General features: G+C 32.5%; 2 protein-coding genes across 3 annotated transcripts; both read right to left on the reverse strand.

Annotated features, from left to right (window-relative positions):
• Nucleotides 1–1,236: 1,236 nt before the first annotated feature.
• Nucleotides 1,237–7,406, reverse strand: LOC128198147 (cytochrome P450 CYP12A2-like). Its single transcript, XM_052881990.1, has 10 exons — nt 7,081–7,406; nt 5,703–5,806; nt 4,409–4,539; nt 4,079–4,191; nt 3,627–3,743; nt 3,260–3,538; nt 2,929–3,085; nt 2,413–2,622; nt 2,169–2,340; nt 1,237–1,572 (listed from the first exon to the last, which is right to left on the reverse strand). The coding sequence occupies exons 1-10, from the start codon at nt 7,140–7,142 to the stop codon at nt 1,418–1,420; spliced, it is 1,500 nt and encodes a 499-aa protein (XP_052737950.1). The 5' UTR covers nt 7,143–7,406; the 3' UTR covers nt 1,237–1,417.
• Nucleotides 7,407–8,367: 961 nt separating this feature from the next.
• On the reverse strand, nt 8,368–15,891 carry LOC112049185 (cytochrome P450 CYP12A2). Of its 2 annotated transcripts, none has more exons than XM_052881986.1 (10): nt 15,608–15,891; nt 13,168–13,286; nt 12,844–12,974; nt 11,973–12,088; nt 11,704–11,820; nt 10,768–11,046; nt 10,126–10,279; nt 9,601–9,813; nt 9,166–9,337; nt 8,368–8,536 (listed from the first exon to the last, which is right to left on the reverse strand). In XM_052881986.1, exons 1-10 carry the CDS (start codon nt 15,661–15,663, stop codon nt 8,382–8,384), a joined length of 1,512 nt encoding a protein of 503 aa, XP_052737946.1. In that variant the 5' UTR covers nt 15,664–15,891; the 3' UTR covers nt 8,368–8,381. The 2 variants fall into 2 exon arrangements, with proteins under 2 accessions (XP_052737946.1, XP_052737947.1); XM_052881987.1 differs by having other exon boundaries at nt 15,674–15,890.
• Nucleotides 15,892–17,857: the final 1,966 nt, after the last annotated feature.

The following is a 17,857-nucleotide window of genomic DNA, read 5'->3' on the forward strand; positions in this document are numbered from 1 at the left end:
AAAATTCGTATAATAACAGTTATGTAAAAGGTATCATTGTCATAATGCTAATGGTCTGAGAGATTAATTTTTAAATTAAGAAACATGATTCACAAATCCCTCAAGGTATTTTTGTTTCGTTAATTTGCTTGACATGAATAATTACATTATGTGCGTATGTATTAAAGTATCTATATATTAAAAAAAGAATTGTTAAACCACAAAAATCAGCATTGTAATAATGTAATGAGCATAATTCCTAATGGAAAGATTAATTTTTAACTAACTTCCAAAAAGTAGGAGGTTCGGCTGTAAATAGCATAACATTCTTATTTGCACAGAATGCAATATAATATGTATGTAAAATATCTATATCCATTGGAAATGTTCTTTTTAATCCATTATGTAGATAATTACAAAATAATTATCTTATATATGGGTTATACCAGACATCTCAGGGTATTGTCCTGGATGACCTGGTGATATTGTGATAATATGTGGCATAATTTCGAAATAAACGCATTTCCCTTTCTTTTTTCTTATGCATGTCTAGCGATATTTCCATCACATTTGGACCGATTTTAAAAATCATTTTGTTTTGAAGAGTACACTGTCGTGTCTCTGGAAACACGACAGAATCTGATGATGACTTCACGGAGAAATCGAGAAGAACTTTGGAAAATCACAGAGAGTGTGCCTGTAAATTTTTTCATCAAATACTTTACAACACAAGAATTTTATGAAGGTCTAGAGTCGGTTTTATGATAAAGCCGAAACACAGACGAGGGAACTCCTCAACGATTTACAGCAGTTATTTGGGCTTGAGTATTAATAAGTGTTTTACATGTAGATGGGTAGTGACTCTTATTAGGGGTCTGATTATGAAGACAAAAGACTATAAATAGCTAAATGGTTCAAAGTAGCTTGGCACCGCCTTCAAACTGATCAGAAGCTAGCACCTATGATGTTAATTTAATTTAGTAAGTATATTTTTGTTTCAAATCAGCTATTTTTTCATTATAAATATAGTTTAACTTTTTGTATCTCTGTTTGCTGGTTTTGTAGTTGTAATTTGTAGCTGTTTCATCGTACACAAAAAAACCCAAATTTATGAGGATGGTTATTTTTGCACATAAATAATTTATACAATGGTCGTATGTCAGCGTGATTATTGCAGTCGCATTTTCAATGGTTTTAGTTTTAGGCAGACCATCTGGCATATTCACTAATTTAGTCTATATCAAAATAAACATCAAATCAACTGAGAAATATCATATACCTACTTTATGATATCCCCGAAGGATTGTCAGTAGGTACCAGATGAAATTTATTACATAGGATTATTACATAGAAGAATTTCGTATATTATGTCAATTTACATAATTAAGTGAATTAGCCTGCTAGTTGCGAGCTTAAAGTTAATGAGTTAATCATTGTCTTAGATATCATTGAATACAAAATTATATGGCTCAAGAATGTAGTTAATAGTACTCCTTCGCGTACGCTTTGGTGGCGGTCCAATCCAATCTAGTTTGAAATTTTCAACTATTTTGGATATTAATATTTCGATTTCTAATTCAGCAATACGACGACCTGCGAAACAATTACTTTGTATTAAATTGTAGGTAGATAAATAGTAATAGGACTGTATATTTTTTCCCTTCGTATGACATATAAAACAAAATATAACCAATAAGGTACTTGACTCATAGCAAATTTAATATAAACAATATTAATATTTTACATTACTTGGAATAAGGGTCCGAAATATAGGTAAACATAGTAAAACTCAAGTTAAAAAATGCATATTTCCTATCACTAAGAAGAACAGTGAATCCAAACGCCAAAAACACTGTCGGCCATTTTGTGACGTCACAGTTTTAGTAAACATAACATGCAGTATACACGTCGAACTATAGGTTGTCCGATTTTACTTATAATTTCATATATTTTCGGTGTAAATATTATAAATAATAGTTTTTAATATAAAAAAGCTGAAAGGCGAAAACTAGAAAACATACTTGCTTGACATAATGGCACAGGTAACCTATAGACCATCATAGCGGATAGTGATAATGGACATTTAACTTATAATTAAAATTTGAGAGTATTCAAGTCTCAATATTTTTTACATTCTAATAAAAAAGAGTGTCAACTACCCTATTCACAGAATTAACTAAAGCACTAACCAACACAACTCCGTACTCCAAATCGAAAGGGTGCATAAGCAAATGGATGAGCATTGCCATAGTAAAGAGGGTCGTTTCTTTCAACAATCCATCTTTCTGGTAAAAACTGTGTCGGTTGAGGAAATTGATCTTCTACCGAACATAAATATTGATTACCTATAATAACAATCATCTAAAAATAGAAATATTTTATGAAAGTAAAAAAAAATGACATTTAACATTTCAAAATAACATTCAATCTTACGTTTTTTGGTATTCTGTAGCCTAGAACGTCATGCTCTTTCGTTGTTTTTCTAAAATTGCCTCCAACAATAGGATATAATCTCAATGCCTCCTTAATGCAAGCTTTAAGGTATGTACGTGTATGTTTTGACATTACTTCCTCTCTTAATTTATTTTGTTTGTCTGGATTTGCCGCCAAAAGATATAATATTGCCAATGCAGTACCAGCAGACTGAAAAAAAAAACATTCATTAAACTCGTAAATAACTGTATCGAACTGCTAATGAGACCACAGTTTGTATGTTTTTATAATAACATGGCTTACTTACTAGTAAATAATACTAGTAAGTTCTTTTACTACAGTAAAAGAACTTTCGCAATCGGCACAGTAGATCCAGAAATTACCATCTACATCACCACAAACTTTACCTCAGTATAAAAAAGTCACGTTTCTTTGACTCCAAATTTAGATAAGGATTTCAAAAATAATATTTTGTTTTTCATAATATATTAATATTGTGAATTGAATTATAGTCACCGTGTCAACACCAGCAAGGAATAAATCGTTAGCCAAAGTAACTGCAACATTACGGTCGAGTTCAAGTATTTTTTCAATAATCCATTTGTTTTCATCATTTGTTTCTTCTTTAGATTTAAGATTCTGTATAGATCTTTCTATAAAAAACTTATTTACCCTAAAATTGAAAAATAAAAATACAATATAATATTACTTTGTCCTTTTTTATAATATCTTCAATTGCCTCATTAGGTTTAAAACTCCTCTTTAACTCGGTCCGGAAAATTGTAAATAATTTAATACAAAGGTTAAATAATCATTATTTTTATTAAATATTTCGTCCAAATTTTACCTTAAAAGTACATTGAATATTTCCATTCCTTTTTTGTATGAAGGAGTTGTTATATATTTCCAAAGGCTTGGTTGAAAATCTAGCTTGTCTAATATACGAAGAGATTCATGCAGTGCATCTATTAATTTCTTAGCAGGGGAATCATCTGGTAGGTTTGGATCAAGGCAGTTTAGACGGTCTCCAAGTGTCACCGCTCCAACTGATTCTAAAGCCCAAAGGTTCAATTCGGTGAATAAATTATCCTCGATCATATTTTGTTTATTGCGTTTAGATCTCAGTCTGTAAATTATATTTTTAAATGGTTTCATATTAGAATATTAAAACATTAAAAAAACTAAAAATATAAACACTATTCAAATGTACTAACCTATCAACCATATCGTCTGCCACCTCTGCTAAAACACTAGCAAATGGTTTAATTGCTTTGGTTCGCAACATTGCAGGGTTCATCAAAGATCGGAGTTTTTTCCAAGTCTCACCATGACTAAGAAAAATAATCAATTTTATTTATCAAAATGAAAGATCTTTTTCCAATGTTGTTGAGCTATTTCCAAATACCACGACCGCAGTGGTAATTTAAATTTCAAAGTGATAAATTCCAGATTTCTTTTTTCTGAAGTTGTAAATCAGAATAGAAAGTAGGTAGCGAAAGTACTAAAAGTAGTTGTAAATCTGTAAACCTCTAATTTTAGAGGTAATGAAATCTATCCATGTCTTTTGGATTAATGTCGTACCTATTTACTTGGGTATGAATCTGTTATGATGTACATATTTGTACCGATTAAAGTTAATATACCTAATTCTTTTAAAATATCTTACTCGAGTATCACACCATTTGGATCATCTTCGTGTTTATTGTAAAAATGTTTCCTGTAATATACTAGACAATCGAAACCAGGGCGGACAGGTAGTGGATCTTCTTTGCGAAAAAGCTAAAATAAATGTTTAAATTTGAGTTACATAGATCTTAATTACAAAAAGATACAAAGTTGGTCAGTTTTTGTTTGATCAACAATATTTTACCAAGAAACAATTATTAATTAAAATAAAATATGATTTATAATATTTATTTATTAAAATTAAAATAAAAGAATCAGAAATGTATTAATATAAGTACGTATAAGTAGTTATGAACTTACTACTACTTACTTTTATAGCAGCCTCCGGATCAAAGATAAAAGTGATTGGAGGGAAACCCAGATTTCCATCTAGTCTTACGATCGGCCCATAGCTTTTATACAGTAATTCTTGTAACTCAATAGTGCGTTTGTATAGCCAACCTTAAAATAGTTAAATAGTAAAAAAAAGGAATTAAAAGTAAATAAATAACAATAATAATTTAAATATATAATATCACTGTCAACTGATAGTGATGTTGATACGTTAATCGGCCATAGACAGGATAATTGACAAAATGTGACGTAATGGACAATTAATAAAAACCGATCAAGAACGTGTCAGGCCACGCGCAGTTTAGGGATCCGTAGAATTAGCACTTTAATTAACACAAGATAACGGAATTTGTATGCAATTTTCGTGCTCCGAGTACGTTTTTTAATTTGGTCGACTATAACACTCTAAATGGTAATTGCTACTTAGTTGTTTTAGTTTTCCTTTGGAGAGACACTAGACTGTAACAAAAACTAGCTAGCCTATTTTTCAAACGAATCCCTCAATGGAAAAGTAGTGGTAAAAGACCCATTCATATATTTCAAAGATCTATCTAACAATACCCCACACTATGAGATAAACGAGTAAAAAATTACAGCTTTCTAGTAGAAAAATAGTCTCTACGCTAAACCACGGACAGGCGAACGGACGGACAGACAGATGGACATGGCGAAACTATAAAGGTTCCTCGTGGACCACGGAACCCTAAAAGCGACGACATCCTATTAAAGAAAACGGTATGAAAATAAGCTTATTAGTTTCGTAGTATCTAACTAGAAAAGACGACTTGACTTTTATTTAGTCTAAGCCAAAATCCATACTAATATTTTAAATGTGAAAGTAAGTCTGTCTGACTGTTGCCTTTTCACGGCTAAACCAGTGAACCGATTAAGATGAAATTTGGTATCCAAATAAATTGAATAAATAACAGAATAAGTTAAAGATAGGCTAGGAATAGCCCATTTTTCCCGCGGGATTTGAAAAACAAAAAACAGAATTTCACGCGAACGGAATGAATACAAATCAAATAAAATCTTTTTTTTTTAATTGTACCGACTTCAAAATCACAAAAATAAACTAAAAAGCGAAAAGTAACATAGTATGTGATAATTTCTGATCACTATGAAGGCGGTGCTAAGTCAGCGACGTATGAATCAAAGTATTAAGAAATGTTTTTAAATTAAACAAAAAAAAAAAATTCGCGTTGAATTAAAAACCTCCTCCTTATTTTGAAGTCGGTTAAAAAACATTCAAACAAACAATGTTAATTTACCTCCTGGAAGGAAATGTAGTAATTGTCCAATGATTGGTAAAGATAACGGTCCAGGTATCTTCCTCCATGGCTTTATTCGATCTTCCACTTCTTTTATCACTGCGCTATTGAAATAATATTCAAATAATCATTTTATTATTTTTAAACAGATAATATTGCTACTCCATTAGCTATTTCGACAGTACAAAATATTGCTATGACTAAACCTAACCTTATTAATCGCGGATATAAAAAACTTCTATAAGTTAATAGCTGTTTGTTTTTTTAACTTTAACTTATGACTACAATACCTGCTTATTACAATACACAATATACCAGAGGTTCCCAAACTTTTTTTCATCATCGGCCACTTTCAAATTTAACTGGTTCCGGTGGAACCCCTGCTAAATTTATATCCGAAACTCGACAAAAAATAATTATTAGCTGATTTAACAGCCACCACAAATGAACAGTTTAGTGTATTATAGTGAGAATTAATTATTAATTAATTGATTGTGCTGTGAGTGTATGACAAAAAGTAAATCAGTCATTTCAGACACCTGGGAGGCTTCGGCCGTGGCTAGTTACCACCCTACCAGCAAAGACGTACCGCCAAGCGATTTAGCGTTCCGGTACGAAACCGAAAGGGGTGAGGTTTTTCACCCTCCTCCTTACAAGTTAGCCCGCTTCCAACTAAGACTACATCATCACTTACCGTCAGGTGAGTTTGTAGTCAAGGGCTAACTTGTAAACAATAAAAAAAAACAACTTTAATTTTTGATTGATAATCTAGTCACAGCACAAGGATGCAATCAATTCCCCATTATTTTATTTAAAAACTTCCCATTTGGTATGACAGCAGATAAATTTTCGTGGACCCCCACTTACGTATCGTGAAGCCCCATTTTAATGTCACATCAACATAGACCCCCGCCGAGTCTTCTGTAGACCCCTGGACCACTTTGGGAATCAATGCAATATACGATGCGATCCGTACGATGCAGATCAGTGTACGCACTTGTATGACTTTAAACAAAAAATACTAAAATCAGTGTGAAGCTATCTGTCCGATGCGTACGATGGATCTGTGGACGCCTAGCATAAATCTATACTAAAATAATTAAAAGATTTGATTCAGATGAATGAATTTTCGAAATCGTTTCTGCAGATCCAAAGATTACCACCTATTTGTGATGTAGGGGGTAATCTCTGTATCTACAGAACAGATTTCGAAAATTCATTTACTACTAGAAAGATATACACTACATTATTTGTTAGTGTCTCAGGCTATATTTTATCCTCGTATTTTCACGGGAACAGAAACTAAGTATGCGAGTGAAACCGCGGGGCGTAGGCTAGTATGATAATAATATATGAATATTTTCTAAATAATACATACCTTATATATTTCTGTCTGTTCAAAGCATTTCGGGTTATAAAAAATCGCTTTAATTTATACATATTTTATATCCACTTCCACATACTTTTTTCCAAACTTGGTTTCTGTACTCGACGTCAGATTTACACTAATTGTGTTAAACAATGTTTTATTATTTGTTGGCACAGAATACACAATATCTACTAGGCTAGTTAGTTGATTTAAAAATATAGTAAGTATGTTTAGTAAGTGTTATTAAAATAAAAACATGAAAACGAACTATGTTTCGTATAAAATGTTAACCGTTAAATGTCTGTCTGATGTTCTGTATGATACTGAGAACAAAACTCAGTAAATTAACTGGTAATTTTATATTATTATTGTCATAATGGTCTGAGAGATTAAGTTTCTCCTTATAAATTAAGAAACCTGTTTCATAAACCTCTAATAAGGGTAAGCTTGTTCTCTTACTTATTCTGTGGTTAAGGTAATTTAGTACAGTCAATTTACTCGGCTTGAACATTTACACAATACAAGTAAGTATACCTACGTACTTAGGTAAGTACGTCGATACGATTGTAAAAAAAATGAGTATGTAATATATATACCTACATATCTATGTATCTAATTACTCGAAAAAAAGGAATTAGTTAAATCACAAATAAATCGACATATCGATGTAACACGAGGAGATTTGTTTATTTTTTTTTCTATTTAGTTTAAAAAGTTAAACTAGATAGAAAATGTTTCGCATTAAATTTTGGAAGAAGTAATAATAGTAAGGAGTATAATTTAGAGTAGGTACAAGTTTTAGTTCTCTTCTTTCTTCAATGAAAGTTACAGTTATATTTCTGAGCCCAAAAATCTTTGAAGTTGGTGTTGTTACACTCTTGTGCCATCCTTGCCGGTTATCATCATAATTATCTGATAGTGGTCGTTAATAAAAGGGAACTTTTTGTAAGCCCTATTTAGCCAGATCCTTATTTTATACATCATATTATCATATCCAATACGTAATTATACGGGGGTAAACCTGGGTTCCCGGGGCTGACACTGTGTTGGACGATGGGCATTCTCCTTTGACACGTATGCCCGCCAACTCGCATTAGAGCAGTACGGTGTCTCTAAGCTCCATATCTCCCCTCTTCTATAGGGAGGGAAGCCTGTAATGGGCCGTTAAAAGAGAATGGTTATACTTTACGTTTCTTGACTGTAATTATTTAATACCGTATGTAACGGGAACAAGCCCTATCGTTTGACGCCCATATTTTTAATATTGGCACATTCAACAATAACGAAAAAGAAAAATCTATTTATGTTCTTTATTTTACATCTTTAAAAATAAAATTGTAAGGACCCATCAAATAGTTAATAGATGATGCTCTCGTTTTCATCGGTGGTCCGAACCATTCAATTTGGAAATTTTCTATAAGCTTAGCGAGGAATGTCTCCATTTCAAGTTCAGCTATTCGTCGACCTGTTAAAAAAAAGAATTAATCAATTTAATTAAATCAAGCTATATATTTTGCTTTTCTGGATTCTTTGCAAGAAAGAAAATTTCTTTATATACCGACGCCCCGCGGTTTCACCCTCGTAGTTTCCGTTCCCGTGAGCGTTTGGGGGTAAATATAGACTATGACACTCACAAATAACATAGCTTTCTAGTGGTAAAACATTTCAAAATCAGTTCAGTAGATGCAGAGATTACCCCCTTTATTACCACAAACTTTACCTCTGTTTTTCTGTGCCTCTGTAGCGTTATCCTTATAAATATTATTATATAATTATTTCTAGCTTATCCATAGTAATATTTAGTTTGTAGATTATCTATAACTTGACAACGTACCAAATCGTAAGTCGACATGTGGCATGCATATGTGGTGGTGTACACATGTCGACACTAACAACTCGAGAACACATTGTTAGCTCTACTAACCCAATGTATTTTGTAATATTAACTATTAAGTCAGTTGAACAGTAAACGGTGACCGATAAACACGCTTTTCTTTGCCTCTTACCTTATATCCACACACGGAAAACTTTTTTATTATATATTATTAAGTAACATATACTTCGCCTATGAGCTAACAACCTTAGATTACTAACCAATGCAACTTCGCACTCCAAACCCGAATGGACTGTAAACAAACGGGTGCGTATTTCCATAGTACAAGGGATCACTTTTATCGACGATCCACCTCTCCGGGATAAACTCAGCTGCTTGCGGGAAATTCTCTTCCATCATGCACATGTACTGATTAGCAACTATTACGAACATCTGTAATTAAAAGTTTCATATACTCGTAAAACAAACATACTAGTACTGAGGAAAAATCTAATCAAAGGTGAAGAAACTGAAAGAACCTAAGCGAAATCAGATATCGAATATTATTTACTGCAGTCAACTTAAAATAAAAAATTAGATAAGAATCTCGGAATTTGAGATACCCAGCTGAGTTTTTGTAATCCTAACCATCAATAGTTTTAGGAAAACTCGAGAACTTAAAAATATTATATAATAATTAATGAATAAAATCTCACATCTTTTGGTATTTTGTAACCCATAACATTATACTCTTTTGTAGTTTGTCGAAAGTTACCACCGACGACGGGTAATAATCTCATAGTTTCTTTGATGCAGGCTCTAAGGTACGGTAGTTTTTCCTGCTTCGACAAAATCTCTTCTCTCAATTTATTTTGCTTTTCTGGATTCTTTGCTAGAAGGAAAAGTGCTCCAATAATGGTATTAGCAGTCTGAAATGAAGAAAACTCTTTAGTTTAAACATCTAAAACATTACAATGGTTCGATTTTTTTTTGCTTATATTTTTTGAATATTGTTTTTGTTTACGCTCGATTTTAGTGAAACTACTTCGACTACTTACTTCTAATTTTATGCTATTTATTGGTTTATGTTTGAAAGCGTAGTAAAAAAACAAATGAACTAACGTACCCAATTATAGTATTAGTTAGGGTCGATTCGCATAAACCATTTTTACTAAATTCTTATATTTCTAAAATATAGATGCAATATGGAGCTTATTTAGATATTTGGGAACAAGTGTTACCGTATCAACACCAGCAAACAACATGTCATTTGCCATAATCACTGCAGTTTTGTAATCAATTTCAAGTAGTTTTTCTAGTACTCCTTTCTCTTCGTTAGCTGTACCCTTGTCTTTAAGTTTTTCTATAGATTTGTTTATGAAAAATTCATTTAATCTGAAAAAAAAAAAATATGCAATCCTAAGAGTGAAAAATTTTCAAAGGTAAACTTTTAAACTAACAACTAAAAGTTGACGAGAATTTTGCAGGATTATTAGAAGATTACGAGTAAATTATTTTATTATTTCTGTCTTAAACGAGGAAAATTTTCATTGAAATATGAAATTTCACATTACATGGATTAATCGTGCGGGTGCCGGGTCCATCGCATGGCAGAGAGAAAAACTCCGAGCAGAGTCCTGGACTTGTGACCAATGAACGTAGGGTTAAAGAATTCCTTGACAATCAATTAACGAGCGAAGAAGGGGAGTTCTTCGTTCGAGGTGTTACGGGGATAACTGGCCAAATTTGGTAATATCCTACAAGCTTTAGATACCCGCTCAATTATAGAACTTACTGCAGTTCCAGACAGGCTAAAATCTTTAAACGAGTTAAAATCTTACTATTTATTTATTCTATTCATTAATAATACTAATATTTCTTACTTCGTTTGATCACCATAGTATTTCATTGCCTTTTTAAAAGTTGGCGTTGCAATATATCTCCAAAGGCTCGGCCGAAAGTCCAGTTCTTCTGTTACTGTTAGAACATCCCGTACAGCTTGTATTAGTTTTCTCGCTGGTGAATCTTTTGGAAGATTTGGATCCAAGCAGTTAAGGCGGTCACCAAGAGCAACAACACCAATTGCTTCTAACGCCCACAAGTTTAATTCTGTATCGAATTTGCCTTCTATCATATTTTTTTCATTGCGCTTAGATTTCATCCTAAAATTAATGTTACTTCATCATTAAAATATACATAGATCAACGAGTCACGAAGCTGAAGTGGCAATGGGTGGGGCACATAGTTCGAAGAGCCGATGGACGTTGGAGTCCCAAGGTGCTGGAATGGCAAACCCGCACTACAAAGTGCAGTGTTGGTAGACCTTCCACCAGGTGGACGGACGACATCGAGTGAGTCGCAGGGATTCGGTGGATGCAGGCGGCTCAGTATGTTTCGTGGTGTTTGGAAGTCCCTACAAAAGGCTCATGTCCTGCAGTGGACGTCCATCGGCTGATATAATGATGATGATGATCATTAACAACAAATATTCCTCTCACTGTTGAGCACGATACGCTTCTCAGAACGAGGGGGGTTAGGCTACCACCAACACGCAGGCCCAATGCGGATTGGCAGACTTCACACACGTAGAGAATTCAGAAAATTCTCTTCACCGTTTGTGACACGTGATTATTTAATTTCTTAAAATGTACCTAACTGATTAGTTGGAGGAGCATTCCCCGGACCGGATTCGAACCCACACCCCTGTGGATCGAAGGCAGAAGTCATATCCACTAGGCTAACATATCACTTACACGCCTATAATAATTGTACATTTTATAACAATACCATAGTACGAGTATGTTTTTTCTATAAATTACCTTTTGATCATATCTTCAGCAACTTCTGTCAATATATGAGAATATAATTTAATAGTTTTTGGTTGTAACATCACCTGATTTACTTTTGTGCGAAATTTTCGCCATACCTCCCCATGTCTGCAAAATTAATTGGTATTTCAATGTAGTAATTAACACACAAGTAATTTTTACATGAATTATTTCTTTATGAATTCTATATGAAGAATCCTTATTATTAAGAATAATTAGAATTCTTCGTGAGTGAGTGTATTGGCCATATGTTTACTTACTCAGTCATCAAACCCGTTGACTCATCGGGATTATGGTCTTTATTATAATGTTTTCTAAAATATTCTAATGATTGAAATCCGGGCCGTACGGGCGTCCAATTTTCGTTACGAAATACCTGTAATTGTAAACACCTACAATTACCATTTGAATGCTTTGTCAGGCGAATAATACATATGTAAATGTAAAATTTTTAATTTTGTATGTCTGGATGATTACCCAAAATGTTTACATTACTTGAATAGATTTCAATGAAGTAGGACATATTTTATAGCGATGACTTAAAAAAAATCTATTTTAACTCGGTTTTGTCTGTACACTAATCACTGATACTACTTAGGTAACGTGTTACTGAGGAATACACTAAACACATGTGGATGAGGCAAGCATTAGCATAGACGGACTTATTAGTTTTCTTTTATTGAGAACCCAAAAAACGTTATTCGAAAAATAAAAGTTTAGGAAGACTTAGTTGCAAAGATTCACTAGTCCCTGCCATAAAATTAAGTAATACAATTAATATCTATACTTATAAAAAATCTGTAGAGAGATCAATTCTGTATATGAAAGATATTTCCAAAATAACTATCAGGGGGTGATTAGTGATCGATACTGATACCAAAATTGCAGTCAGTAAAATTTTTGTGTGTCTGTCTGTCTTTCTGTCCGTCTGTCTGTATGTTCGTTATAGAAACAAAAATTCTCGACGGATTTTAACGAAACTTGGTACAATTATTCTTCATACTCCTGGGTAGGTTATAGGATACTTTTCATCACGCTCCGATTAATAGGAGCAGAGCAGTGAAGAAAAATGTTGGGAAAACGGGAGAAATCGCGGGCGTCCGCTAGTTTAATATAAGGTCCTTAACTTACATGAAATGCAGCTTCAGGTTCATAAAGAAAAATCATTGGTGGTGATCCAAAGGTACCTCCAAATCTGACGATTGGTCCGTAATTTTTGTACATTATCTCAGGCATTTGCTCCTTCTTTTGGTAGAAAATACCTGTAAGACAAAAATATTCAAATATTTGTGTAAATATTTGTGTATTATCTAATCTATGTCAAGTGTTTTAAAACCCACATAATTATAATAATAAGAAGAAGGGGTCATAAGTTTAAAATGTTTGTCTGTGTGTCTATCATTATAGGATCGTATATTTTGTTTGAAGTTGGAGTTTTTTGCAGAATAACATTACCTCCTGGTAGGAAATTGAATAGCTGACCAAATACAGGCCGAGTAGGCGGGCCAGGAATCTCTTGCCATGACTTCGGCTCACTCTTCTCTGTAAAAGTGAAATTATCCGTAGACACCAATCTGAAAAAAGCCGTAAATATTTCTGATATAATATGTCTTTAAATTAAAATTACTCAACTTTTCCTTTAACTTTGTCAAACAGCGATTTTCTGCGACACGATTGATGTCATCAGTCAGTCAGTATTAATTAATTCTAAATATTAATTCAGCGGGAAGAGAACTGAACCCAGAACTACGGGCGGTCTGCGCCCCATTTGCCATTGAACTATTGAGACTTCTTTAAGTCTCAACGCTGTATATGTTGTTGTGCTATTTGTTTAGTGTACTCAACGTATTCTTGGTAAAGTATCGTATGTCTATTCGTATTCAAGTAATAAAGGTTTCCACAATTTGTGTATTTCATGTTGAAATGTACATTGTGGAGGTATCGTGAGAAGTGAGACAGCACTAGAGCGGCATATGGCAGTAGAGCGAGTAAGAGCAAGTACAGGCAGGTGTCAGAAACTACTTACGACGGTAAGTTATATCTACGTGCAATGTTATGATGAATAGTTTGGCTCCAACGGTACGTTACCTAAAAACATTCCACGATGGAAATGTATGGAACTAATCTACTCTCACGGGTATATCCAATACCCATGTTCACTAAAGATAGGTATGGGGACATAATTTCTGCGTATTTGTATAAGATGGGGACTTTACTAGATTTTCGTGTAAAATATTAACTACTTAATCCTATTTACTACTACTATTTCCTACATGACCTTAAATCATCACTAGGACAAGTAATGATGTAAGGATGGTGTTAAATTTTTTTTTAACTATAAAAATAAATAATTTAAATGTACTTAATCTACATCTATATTGTACGTATAATAAGTGTTTTAGATTTATCTAGGTTCATTAACCTCCGTGTTGATTGTAACCATAATTATGTTATAAGCCCAGATTACTACAACTTCTAAATAAACAAGAAACAACTTGTAATCGGGTGACGCTTAGTTAAACATGAGAGCATTTTAAGTTAATCATAGATTAACCTTAATTAAGCCTTTAGAAAGATTTAAATGAGTACCGAGTTGAATTTAAAAAACGGCCAAGTGCGATTCGGACTCGCCCATGAAAGGTTCCGTAGCTCAAGTTACAGGGAGGGGGCACACATTTTACCACTTTGGAAGCGTCTCTCGCGCAAACTATTCAGTTTAGAAAATAATTGATATTGAGAACTTCAATACCATTTTTGAAGACCTATCCATAGATACCTTACACGTATGATGGGATTGATGAAAAAAAAGTTTGAGTTTCCGTTTTAAGTATGGGGGACCCCCATAATTATTTTTTCTATTTTTGTATGAAAATCTTATTGCGGTTTACGGAATACATCTACTCACTAAGTTTTAACGGACACGGACAGACAGACAGACATACAGACATGACGTATCTATAAGGGTTCCATTTTTTGCCATTTGGCTACGGAACCCTAATAAAGCTAAGGTGGTAACCTCTTGAAAGTATTTTACATGTTACTTCATAAATATACCTGCAAACCCATTGAGTAGTTCCCATGCAAGTGGAAATACAGGGAAGACACTTAGAAATAGCATAACTTTCTATTGTAAAAAAAATCCTAAAACGGTTTAGTAGGTCTATCCAAAGATTACCCCATAACAAAATTCCAAACTCAAAAATATCTTTTCATAATGGTTTTTGTGTAGATAATTTCCTTTAAATTAAATATGTTCCCTTATTAATTATCTTGTGGATAAATATGTAAAATACCATGCTAAATCAAAACAACCGATGAAGTAGGTTCTAATATTAAAATCTAGAAGACCTCTAATATTATCTCATAGTTTAATTTAGATTTCATAAATTACCTAGCAAATATTTTTATTATAAACAAAACCTCAAACTCACATAATTTAGTATCTCATTGTTTAATTTAGATTTCATAAATTACCTAGCAAATATTTTATTATAAACAAAACCTCAAACTCACATAATTTAGTATCTCATAGTTTAATTTAGATTTCATAAATTACCTAGCAAATATTTTTATTATAAACAAAACCTTAAAGTCACATATTTAGTATCTCATAGTTTAATTTAGATTTCATAAATTACCTAGCAAATATTTTTATTATAAACAAAACCTCAAACTCACATATTTAGTATCTCATAGTTTAATTTAGATTTCATAAATTACCTAGCAAATATTTTTATTATAAACAAAACCTCAAACTCACACCCCTCAAAATGAGACAAACATCTGCTAAGTGCATATGCTTAGTGCGATAAGCGATTTCGATCGATTTAAATATGACACTGCACATAGTTTTCTTTTTTGGACAACTTTGAGTATAAGCACAACAAAATCATACCTGATATTATAATACTTTTTCACCACAGGATACAATACAGATCTCCGTAAATACATAATAACTTACTGTCAATAATTTATTCGAAGAAACGATATAAACACACTAACTTATCATTATCACTGTGATATATCACTGATTCTTATACAAAATAATCACATTTTGTGAATTTTCAGAATGATAATAATCATCTGTTTTTATAATTGTTGTATAATAAAACTAGCTAAAGAAATCATTTCAATGATTTAAACTAAATATTGTATGCACGAAGCAATACAATTACAAACAGTGAGGTTAGAGGTAGCTTGTATCTAGTTGGTAGAATATCAAGGACGAGTGACGTGAGTTTTTATTTACATACGAAGGTATCTTAGGGCTGTGAGTTGTGACTAATCTATAACTTGTTTTACAGTATCATTTAGCTAGATTTTGATACTCTAAGGGTGGAGTTCCACTAACCATTTGTCTTGTCTAAAATTATAATTAATATTTTAAAAGAGTTACATTATTACTGTCGTATTTAAACCATATTTTACTCGTAGCTTCGATTTATGAGGTTCTTATTCTATTCTTTGGTCAAACTATATAAAAATAAATAACAGGAATTTTGAATTCGCCTTTAGTTGCCTTATGATAGTAAGTAAAGTGACACTTCGTAGTACGAGTTCCTTGCATGCCCAAGTATTGCACTTTTTACAGGCGATAGTTTTCACTTACTATTAGGCTCGTCATAATAGTTTGTCATTTAGTATCGTAAAAATACAGATATGCGTGAACACGATATCTTTATTCTTCCTGTCCTCTAACTTTCTCAATAAAACATGTTGCCCTAACTAAAATCTACCGGTGATACGTGGGAAAATTTATTTAGTGGTTTTTAAGATATTATCACACAGGACCATGCTGACTTTGGCTGGTGGGAGACTTCGGCCGTGGCTAGTTACCATCCTACCGGCAAAGACGTAACACCTAGTGATTTAGCGTACGATGTCATGTAAAAACCGAAAGGGGTATGAATTTTCTAACCAGTTAGCTCGCTCTCATCTTAGATTACATCATTACTTACCATAAAGTGAAATTATAGTCAAGGGTTCACTTGTAAAGAATAAAAAAATACAAACACCTTTGCCAGAAGAAAAATTAATAGTTATTTGTTTTGTTATGTTTTTATTAATATACTTATTCAAATGTAGGTATCACAACGGTTTCATATTTAATATATATATGTTTATTGTATAGATTATACATATAAAAATTTGTATATAACACTAATACCTACATATGATCCTGGTTTCACTCGTTTATTTATTATTTACAAATAAATTAATAACGTAATTTTAATAATATTAGTATCTACATTGCACCAGTGTGAAGCCGGGCGGGTCGCTAGTAATTTGTTTTATATTGAAAAGCATTCGATCGATAACCCTAACTATTCTACTGTCTGATATAACCTTGTACTGAGATTAGATTACTACGTTTAATATCCAAAAGTTTTTTTTTATATCCTTGATATTTAGTACAAAATTTAAAAAAAAATAGCAGACGCCCGCGACTTCATCCGAGTCAAAAACCCATTTCTTCACCTTTCGAATTTCAAAGAACAACTTTTCATACATTATTTACCAAAACGGCCTTACATTTTGACTCGCACAATGAACGTTAATAATAATTTTAACGCCTTTTATAATTTTTTAGTGAATCTACAAACTACAATATCTGCTTTTAGATTAGTACAGGTATTAAATGGTTCGAGATTAGTCTGTACAAATCTGGCTATGCATTAAACATTTATTCAATAATAAACTCAAAATATATTTCACTAGCGGACGCCCCTGACGTTGTCCGTGAGAAAATTCGTGGATGCCTCCCACATTTTTTGAAATAAAAGTACCTACCCATTTCTATACTATGTAACTTAAATAATTTACATACCCTTATTTTTATTCCTTAGTGTTAGAAATTCAAACTTCTTGCAACACGATGTTTATTATTTAATAACATTTATCGGTTAGTCTGTGAACAAATTTTCACTGTAATTCTAAGTTCTTACTCCTATTTCGCCTCTTTCAATTTTTTTTGACGTGACAAAAAGCAGCATAACTAATAAAAATTATTATCAGTGTGTAAAATAGGCTAAATTTAACCCCCTTAGAGGGAAACCGCGGGCGTCTACTAGTAAAATATAAGACATTTAATGTTTTTTTTAATAAACTGTCTGAAAGGACGGTTAGTAAATTTTACCGTAACAAA

The sequence above is a fragment of the Bicyclus anynana genome, chromosome 6, assembly GCF_947172395.1.
Source record: "Bicyclus anynana chromosome 6, ilBicAnyn1.1, whole genome shotgun sequence".
Lineage (NCBI taxonomy): Eukaryota > Metazoa > Arthropoda > Insecta > Lepidoptera > Nymphalidae > Bicyclus > Bicyclus anynana.

What these genes read in the sequence shown, in the direction of transcription:
- LOC128198147 (XM_052881990.1), bottom strand. Translation starts at nt 7,142, where the DNA reads ATGTATAAATTAAAGCGATTTTTTATAACCCGAAATGCTTTGAACAGA. An exon ending in TCCTTGCTGGTGTTGACACG is followed by an intron (nt 2,623 to 2,928) that starts GTGACTATAATT and finishes TTTTTTTTTCAG; the next exon opens with TCTGCTGGTACTGCATTGGC. An exon ending in TGGAGTACGGAGTTGTGTTG is followed by an intron (nt 1,573 to 2,168) that starts GTTAGTGCTTTA and finishes ATTGTTTCGCAG; the next exon opens with GTCGTCGTATTGCTGAATTA.
- LOC112049185 (XM_052881986.1), bottom strand. Translation starts at nt 15,663, where the DNA reads ATGTATTTACGGAGATCTGTATTGTATCCTGTGGTGAAAAAGTATTAT. An exon ending in AACCTGAAGCTGCATTTCAT is followed by an intron (nt 12,089 to 12,843) that starts GTAAGTTAAGGA and finishes TTACAATTACAG; the next exon opens with GTATTTCGTAACGAAAATTG. An exon ending in TACTATGGTGATCAAACGAA is followed by an intron (nt 10,280 to 10,767) that starts GTAAGAAATATT and finishes TTTTTTTTTCAG; the next exon opens with ATTAAATGAATTTTTCATAA.